This window comes from Planococcus citri, chromosome 3 (assembly GCF_950023065.1).
Source record: "Planococcus citri chromosome 3, ihPlaCitr1.1, whole genome shotgun sequence".
Lineage (NCBI taxonomy): Eukaryota > Metazoa > Arthropoda > Insecta > Hemiptera > Pseudococcidae > Planococcus > Planococcus citri.
In genome coordinates this window covers 61143833-61153811 of record NC_088679.1, presented here as the reverse complement: position 1 = coordinate 61153811, position 9979 = coordinate 61143833, and the positions used below count along the sequence as shown (strand labels likewise).

General features: G+C 36.7%; 1 protein-coding gene across 4 annotated transcripts in view; it reads right to left on the bottom strand.

The window, feature by feature from the left end:
• The window catches only part of LOC135841720 (acetylcholine receptor subunit alpha-like), a 406867-nt gene that overhangs the window by 304963 nt on the left and 91925 nt on the right, over positions 1-9979 (bottom strand). For all 4 annotated transcript variants that reach the window (XM_065358853.1, XM_065358854.1, XM_065358852.1 and 1 more), the window contains exon 2: positions 1875-2083. In XM_065358853.1, the coding sequence (XP_065214925.1) occupies positions 1875-2072 (198 nt within the window). In that variant the 5' untranslated portion in view covers positions 2073-2083. The remainder of the gene's footprint in view (positions 1-1874; positions 2084-9979) is intronic.

Here is a 9979-nt window from a genome sequence, read left to right as displayed (position 1 = left end):
TTTTGTTCAGTTTTGTGAATTTTTGGGGCCCAAAAAGGAGGGGGCTACGGGGTAAATCTTTTACCTTTAGTCAGTAATTGATAACAAATCAAAGCTGTATTCCAAGTTTCATCAAAATTGGTTCGGCCAATCTTTCTAACTTTGAGTGAGATTTGAAGAAGAATTTCGCCAATGGCCAAAATGACAAAAAACATGTGTTTACAACTTCGCGAATTTTCATCTAAGTGTAAGTACAAAACCCGTTTTTATATATTTACATTTTGAAGGACTTTTGGGATAATAATGTATATATAATTTTGGTGACTATGTTGAAAAGTAAGGAAAAGACAGTAAATTTCAAATTTTCAAACCATTCTTGTCTATATTATTTATTAAGTAATAACATTTTTACACTCAAAAAGGACGTTATTTTATGAACCTACCTCGTACTTTAATTTTAAGATTTAGAGTCGATTGAAGCTTGTTTCAGACTGGAGTTATTTTGGGAAATTTTTATGATTATGACATCGTTTGAAATTCTGGAACATCTGAAATATGACTGACGGCTTCAGAACAGCTTAAAACCATTTTCAATCGACTTAGCTTGTTGAAACTAAGGTATCAAGATAATTTTAGCTTTGCAACTAGGTACATTGAGCAGCATTTTGAAGATATTTCAACTTCAGAATTTAACTGAAGGCTCCACAAATACCTACTCAAACGGATTCGAAACCATTTCCAATCAATTCGGTGGATCAAAAGTAGAGTTACCAAATTTCAGCTTTCTCGTTCAATTTAACAAAACTTTGATTTTTTCGAATTTTTCATTCTTTGGTTTTAAAAAATTCATCAATTTTTTTTAAAACATGCATTTTATCCCCTGAAATGTTGGCTAAAGAAGGGCTATATTTTTGAGTATGCTCTTTCGATTTAGCTTTATCCAGTTCAAAAAATGTTCAGCCGGTTTGGGATACCTTCCCTTCCCACCTCCCTTGTAAGTGCATAAATAGAAAACTGTCACAACAAATTGAAAATTTTTGTTGAAAATCGAAGAATAAACGTAGGAACCTGACGATAATATACGTATACGTAAGTAAGGTTCGTGTACATCAACGAGCTACACTTAGGTACATAAATGTTATCTTGGACAACGAAAAACTCGTAAAACTTTTGAAAATTAAACTCAACGTCGAAGTTATTCATTCCACATAGTTGTATGGTATTTTGCAAATACCGTACATACCGTTACCTACTTTTGGTCGAGTCGAGAAAATACGAATCATAAAAAAAAGAGAAATCTTTTTCTTTGCCAACTTTTACCACAAAGATATAAAATTTTCAATACAGTGTATCGTACATATGTGAAAACGAGGTCAAAATCGATACGAATATTGCAACATGGATATTTTACAGTGGAAATTATAGTATACAGGGTGTCCTAAAAAAAATGCTATAAGGTAAGTTATTTTTTGTAGGTAAGTATTCGTAGTTGAAAAGTAATGCGTGTTTGAGTTCTGAAAAATCTCTCAAAAAATATCAATTTTTCCCCTCTTAAATTGTTTAAAATTCATAAGATCGCACGATCAATCAAAAAATTTTCTCTCAATAATTTTTAATAAGTTTCAGTCAATTTTGAACGAGAATCGAATTTTTTTGAATTTTTTTTTTTTAGAATGATTTCTCATAATTCAAAATGATTTCTCATAATTCAAAGACGAGCAACTTCTCAACTAATCGAGAATTGCATCTAAATTTTTTCTCGACCATTCTGGAAATTAATCTCAATTTGCGTATCTCAAATCTGTTCTCACAGATGCACAAATACCACATTGTAATTAAATACCCATATACAAAATAATCTACAATACAGTAAATTAAAACAGAACTCTACTCACCACATCTATCAATTGCGATAATTTTAATTTAATGCAAACTCGCAATACATCGGAAGTATTCACTACCGGCCGAACGAGCTTATTGTAGTTTGATAAAAGGTCGTCGTAGAGACGCTTGGCGTCTGGATTGCCGGCGACGACTGGATGAACTGCCACCGCCCACAGCAGCCAACACCGTATCGTCTCACCAGTACCCATTCTGAGTACCCCTGCAAACATACCAACAAAATATTAGCCCCGTAAAGTTAATCTACGACTGCTGACGCAGCATTATCGAGGCATTTGTCGAAAAATCAAAGGTGCGATAAGTTTAGTCACATTTCTTAGGCTTTATACATAGGTACCTACGTAGATATTTTTCCTGGCACGTAAAAAAAAACACACACACGAGGAAAGAATGACACAAGTTGAACAAAATCTACATAGCATCATTTATCAAGACGTACGTCCACCACTAGGTAGGCAAATGCAACGGTCAAACACCCGTGATTAATGACAATCACTATTCCAGAGGCTGTATAGAGGCCACGATGACGTGAACATTGTCGTAACACACGTACTCGTACATTCTAACCTATACAACGATACGTAGACTAGGTCTAAAAAGGCACACCGCATACAGTACCAACATTAAAACAAAGATCAATCGATCTCAGATATATATAGGAAGATGAAAAGGGGGATGATTTCCTGTGTTATGGAAATTTTCCGCAGCTTTAGTTCTTAGTAACTTGAAAGTTGTAACTATGTAAATATCCGCGAGAGTTTTTTAATAAGCCAACACGCTATGTTAGCCTCTGAGAGAGCTGAGACAACGGAGAAGGAAGCACACACTTCTCAAAAACTACGCCAGTATTCTACGAATTCGCCATGTAAAGTATCTCTAAATCGATATGGAAAAGTTTTAACTATAGTACATATAAAAGTGTAGAGAACAGAATGGAGAACCGAGTCAAGGACTATTCACAGTAGTCCAAGGCCATAACAGTTAGTCTACCATCCCTCTAGAATTTTCTTCTTCGTCTTTATCGTTCGTATACTTATTTGTACGAATATTACACATAGTCGTACTCGTGTCTCGTACTAGTATATATACGAGTAAGTATAATGAAATAAATAAGCCATCTCGACTTCTTTACATCGCCGCACGTAAGTATATTTTTCAAACATTTCGTCCGCTGCAGCCTGCATTCGAGTTTCGGTTCGTCTGTAACTACAGTCGAAGCAAACAAAAGCAAATACATAATGTTTTCCTCATCTTTGTATTGTAGTACAAAACCCTTATATATGTACCTACCTACTATGTAGTATAGTATGTATTCGTTTGTTTCAGCGCCTATTTCGAGTATTCCAATTAATGGTAACATTCGCATTTGAGCCGACCGCAGCCGTCCTTTTAGCAGGCGATGTCGTGTTATTTGCGTTATAAACGTGTTGGCTCGGATAGTTAACAAGTTTTCGACGTTAGCGTTACTAACTTTGGTCTGTATCGAGGCAGCAGAATGCTCTGATGGTATAATCGACAACTTATTGAGGATGTAAATCGATTGTTGAAGATCGAATTTGATGAGCTACCGAAAAAAAACGCCCTAAGCAAGTTCAAAGGACTCACAAATGAAAATTTAATGGCATAAAACAAAGGAACAGTTCAGAAGCTCAAAGCTTCCTAGCTTATCGAGTGACAAAATTTTTTAAAACTCATTAGTCATTACCTAGAAAACGGCTGAACCGATTTCGAAGAAACTTGAAGTCTCACAAGGTCTCTCCACCATTCCTAAGAATCGATTATTAACAAGTTGGTCTGTTTTCAAACGAATTGTTTACGTATAAATTGATTCATTTCTCAGTGAATTGTTCGTGAGAATATCAATTCATTTTAGGGAATTATCAGGGCTTCAAACCCGAACGTTTTCGGGTACGGGTATCGGGTACGGGTACAGAAATTTTTTTCAGAGGATCGGGTACGGGTTTCGGGTACGGGTACAGAAAATTTTTCGGGTACGGGTATCGGGTACGGGTATGGGATTTTCTTCCATTTTCGCCATTTTTGATACAATTTTGATGAAATACCTGAAAAAATACCCGATCTATCGGGTATTCGGGTTCAAAATAGTTCAATCGGGTACGGGTTCGGGTACAGGTATTCCTTGTTTTATTTTTTCGGGTACGGGTACGGGTTCGGGTACAGAAATTTATGGATTTTTGTTCGGGTATTCGGGTATTCGGGTACGGGTACGGGTACGGGTTTGAAGCCCTGGGAATTATTCAAGAACGGATTTACATTCACGTACGAATAGATTGAATGATTCATTTTTAGCGAATCATTCGCCAACGAATTAATTATTTTTCAATAATTTATGAATCAATTCGTTCGCGAATGATTCACCGACAAATTATTCAATTCGTTCGTAACCGATTTACCAAAAATTAATGAAGTGAATCGATTCGATCGCAAACGAGTCACTCATACTAATCAATTCGTTCGTGAATGATTCATCAAAAAATTATTCAATTCGTTCGCGAACGAGTCACTTATACAAATCAATTCGTTCGCGAATGATTCATCAAAAAATTATTCAATTCGTTCACGAATGATTCACTAAAAAATAAAAATTGATTATTTCGTTCGCGAATGATTCACCAACAAATTATTCAATTCGTTCGTGACCGATTCACCAAAAATTAATTAAGTGAATCGATTCGATCGCGAACGAGTCACTCATACTAATCAATTCGCTCGCGAATGATTCATCAAAAATTATTCAATTCGTTCGCGAATGATTCAACAAAAAATTATTCAATTCGTTTGCAAGTGAATCGATTCATCCGCAACCGCAAACTAGTCACTTTTACAAATCAATTCGTTCGCGAATGATTCACTAAAAAATTTCAATTCGTTCGCGAATGATTCATAAAAAATTATTCAATTCGTTCGCGAATGATTCACCAAAAATTAATCAAGTGAATCGATTCGTCCGTGAACGAGTCACTTATACAAATCAATTCGTTCGCGAATGATTCACTAAAAAAATTTTCAACTCGTTCGCGAATGATTCAACAAAAAATTAATCAAATGATTCAACAAAAAATGGTTCAATTCGTTCACGAATGATTCACTAAAAAATAAAAATTGATTTCATTAAAAAATAAAAATTGATTATTTCGTTCGCGAACGATTCACTTGGAAATTAATCAATTTACTCAATTGATTCCCAAAAATTATTCGATTCGTTCGCGAATGATTCGCCGAAAATTATTCAATCCGTTCGCGAATGATTCACTAAAAATTGATTATTTCGTTCGCGAATGATTCACCTAGAAGTTAATGAATTTGTTCAATCGCTAATCGTTTGTGAATGATTCGATTCGCTTCGTTCCGTTTGAAAACAGATTCCACCACCACTCGATATCCTCCAATGTCATTTTTTGAGGGGGGGAGTCGGGAGGGGATCTATACCAAGGAATGTTTGAAAAAAGAATGGAGCTTTTGACGCTATTTTTTTATTACACATTTTTTCGATTTTTTTTGGCACAGCAATGGGGCGTCGAAGCTTTCCAAAATGGCCGAAAATGGAAAATTTCAGAAGCAAATTGCTTCGGTTGTACGTGGCATACAATTTTGGACATTTTTTTCAAATCGTAGTACTTTGAGAGGGTAATCAAGGAATGATATCAAAATCAGTGTGGCCACTTTCAAAAACCAAAAAAAAAATTATTCAAAAAGTTATAATTTAAATATAACCGTGATGTCCACGAGTTAAAATTCTGAAAAAATCTCGTTTTAGTCTTTTTTATGTAGAATTACAAATTAAAAAATTGGCTGGGCATTTTTTTTCATTTTCGAGAAAAAAAATTACAAGTTTGGCACATATGGCAAAAATGCCGTCGGAAATCTAAAAAATGAAAATGTTTACATTTCTGAGATATTTTACCAATGTGTAAACGAATTTTCTTAAAATGATTGTTTTTCATATAAAATGCCAATAACGTGAGAATTGTGTATACCTAAGTGATGTTTCGTCCATGAAGAGCATATACTAGCTGGTCGATGATGATTTGACTGAGCAGGGATTTTGGAATTAGCTGCCTTTACAACTAAATTTTCAAAAGGGGTACAGAGAAGTACCTGTGTGGGAACTGTGGGAAGGGTTTTTCGAAAACTTTTTGCCATCATTAAAATCAGCTGAATCTACTTTTAAGAGCAATTATTCTTCATTTTGTTCCTCAAACTGGCACCTATTCCAGAATGAAAAAAACAACGACAACCATTAAGGGTACATTTCCCCCTACCCCCCCATTTTGGGAGGGGTGGTAAAAAGCACCTAGAAGGATAGTGCTTGGTTAGTGCTGGTTAGTGCACGTATTGCCGACGTTAGTGCACGCCCCCTTCACCCCCATTTTTTAAAAAATATGTGGGGGGGTACAGGGAAACGTGGTACCCCCCCATTCGCGGAAGGGGGTTAAAAACCACCTAGAAGGATAGTGCTAGGTTAGTGCTGGATAGTGCACGCATTCCCGACGTTAGTGCACGCCCCCTTCAACCCAATTTTTTACCAAATTTGTGGGTGGGTACAGGGAAATGCTGTACCCCCCCCCCATTCACGGAAGGAGGTTAAAAACCACCTAGAAGGATAGTGCTAGGTTAGTGCTGGATAGTGCACGCATCCCCAACGTTAGTGCACGCTTTCTTCACCCCTTTTTAAAAAAAATTTGTGGGGGGGTACGGAGAAATGATTTACAAAAAAAGGGGAAGAACGTTGTTGAAAGGGTTAAAACCCACATAGTTCGATTCAGTTTCGTTAGTGCTGGTTAGTGCACACACTTATACAATTATTCCCCCTCCCCCTCCCTCAATATTAATTAAATGAATAATTTCACACCCTATGGCCCAGTAAAATGAGCATCGAATAGGGAAAATCAAAGTGGCAAGCTGATTTTCGGTACATTGGTCCATTTTGATGTCCTGAAAACGAATCCGAAAAGTCCCCCACTGTACCGAGTGAGCTCCCCCCTCCCCAACGGGGGTTTGGCCAAAATCTCGAATAGTACATATTGACTCTTGCGCAAAAATGGTTTTACAAAATGTTCTTCTACTTGTACGTCAAATTTCCCATCAGATGAGCCATTGATCAATTTCCCAGTCCCAAGGGGGGTGGACCTACAGCGTTTTGAACATAAGGGGGTTTGGGATAGCTTCATAACGTTGATCGTTAATATTGATCGTAATATTTTTAATCATTCAAAAATGGCATGATGGTGATTCACTTTGTTTTTTTGAGGTGCAGAGCGGACTACCAGTGTCACCCCTCCCACCTGCCCCTCACCATTTAGTAATTTGCCCATATAACGTACGTGAAGTGAATTGAAATGTACGAAAAAATGTAAAAATGTCGAATGGAATGTTAATACCAGTTTGAAACAGCAAACACCCATTTTAACGTAGAGTAATGAATTCTCCCCCTTAGTGGGTCCCAAGCCCCCTGCAGCTTTTTCCTATCCATCTTCTTTAATATGGGTCAAATTGGAAAAATTGGGCAATGGTTCTGTTCTGCTAGTAATTCATGTACATAATTTGCCATAAAATGAACCTTCCTTCATATTTCACACCTTTGAAGGGGGGGGGTGAACCTAAATCATTGATTACCTATTACCTACCTACCTTCTCGTTCTCACAATGAAATTTTCAATTCAATCGTAATTGGCAGCGCAAAACTGTGAAATTAGGTAATTATAAATTGAATCAGTGAGAACAGAAAGGGACCAAGTCACATTTTTGGAATTTTTTTTTCACGGATATAGGTGTTTCAAAGTACGGCGGATCGACTGGTGATGTCAGATTTCCGCAAAATTGCCGGGAAAGTGGTATTTGGGTGCAGAAAAAGGGAGGATCTGCATTTATGACTTTTTTGTAAAATTTTTTAAATTCCTTGAAAAATAACTAACATTTTTGAGAAGACCATTTTTTGAAATGTAAGTTAATCTCTGAACTGAAAAATGATGAAAAAATGAACAACTTCGGCAAAAATTTTTATACCTCAATGGGTTTTTGGTCAATTTAAACGAGATAGCAGTCTAAATGATGTACTTAGATGTAGAATCAAGCCCCATTCGTGCCCGAGCAATTTCAAAAGAAATTTTGTCGATTGGGTGCAGAAAGGGTCTAAGTCCCATTTGTTTAGGCAGCAACAGCGCCGGCGCACGTGAATATTTTTTTTCTAAACAATGCTAAAAATTGTGTCTTGGGGTCCTCTTTCAATGACCTTAAGCATGTTTACCAACAATTTTTGATTTTCAAATAAATCAGTTTTTTGTTATTCCTAAAAAGTGCGAAAATGGACTTACATAGCCCCTTTCTGTTCCCACCGATTCAATTATAAACACACAAAATCTAAAAAAAAGTATTCGCGACATTTTTTTTTCAGTTTCAGATTTCAACTTCAATAGGTATGTTTGCCTGAAAGTCCAATTTCAAGTTGAAGTTTTCAAATTTTATCACTGATTTGGAATCCCTTATGTAATTCTTCTAAAATTCCACAATCAGATTTGCTTCAAGTTCACAAGTCTTCAGAAATGAGAGTCTCCAAAGTTTGTTTATTTCACATAAAACCGAAAGTATGAAATGTGCAGATTAGGATTACAGTGATTTTCTATACCACTCCTCCCCTCCAAATTTTTAGAAGTTTGTGAAGAAAATGATTTTTTATTAGCAAGACTGCTATGGGAACACCTTTAAAAAAATGTACCTAAAGGGAATTTTCAGTTCAATGTTACAGAATCGGGACTTTTAGAAAAATTTGAGGAAGTGTGAGGGGAGGAGATGAGTCTTCAGCGAAGACACAAAATCACATTTTGCGAAAAAGTGTGTGAAAATCCGCTTGGGGAGGGATTGAAAAGTCATTGAAACACTTAAAAAATACATCTCGTAACAGGAGTCAAATAATTCGTCTGGTAAAACAACAATATAATCGATTTAATGATGATTAACTATCAACGTTATGAAGCTATCCCAAACCCCCTTATGTTCGAAACGCTGTAGGTCCACCCCCCTTGGGACTGGAAAATTGATCAATGGCTCATCTGATGGGAAATTTGACGTACAAGTAGAAGAACATTTTGTAAAACCATTTTTGTGCAAGAGTCAATATGTACTATTCGAGATTTTGGCCAAACCCCCGTTGGGGAGGGGGGAGCTCACTCGGTACAGTGGGGGACTTTTCGGATTCGTTTTCAGGACATCAAAATGGACCAATGTACCGAAAATCAGCTTGCCACTTTGATTTTCCCTATTCGATGCTCATTTTACTGGGCCATAGGGTGTGAAATTATTCATTTAATTAATATTGAGGGAGGGGGAGGGGGAATAATTGTATAAGTGTGTGCACTAACCAGCACTAACGAAACTGAATCGAACTATGTGGGTTTTAACCCTTTCAACAACGTTCTTCCCCTTTTTTTGTAAATCATTTCTCCGTACCCCCCCACAAATTTTTTTTAAAAAGGGGTGAAGAAAGTGTGCACTAACGTTGGGGATGCGTGCACTATCCAGCACTAACCTAGCACTATCCTTCTAGGTGGTTTTTAACCCCCTTCCGCGAATGGGGGGGTACCACGTTTCCCTGTACCCCCCCACATATTTTTTAAAAAATGGGGGTGAAGGGGGCGTGCACTAACGTCGGCAATACGTGCACTAACCAGCACTAACCAAGCACTATCCTTCTAGGTGCTTTTTACCACCCCTCCCAAAATGGGGGGGTAGGGGGAAATGTACCCAACAATCAATCCTCTTCGATCAGGAAACGTAAGAGAATTTATGGTTGAACTTATTTTTTCAAATTTTTTTGGTTTTTCTCCTCAGATACGTATGAGAATATTCTGTGACTGATCGTATCTTCAGCCATGTTTTTATCTATAGTTCAGCAAACATTGTCATGCCAAATGTGCCCTCGCATATCCATCGCATTACATGCTCTAATAAAGAACTGTTAAAAATTTATTGTACAACATTGTAAAAAGAAAAAAAAATTAAATTTTTACATTATACTTAGATATCTGTGATCTCTACAGTGGGAAAAGTTTAGGCGATTTTCTCGAATGTTTTTTCGCCG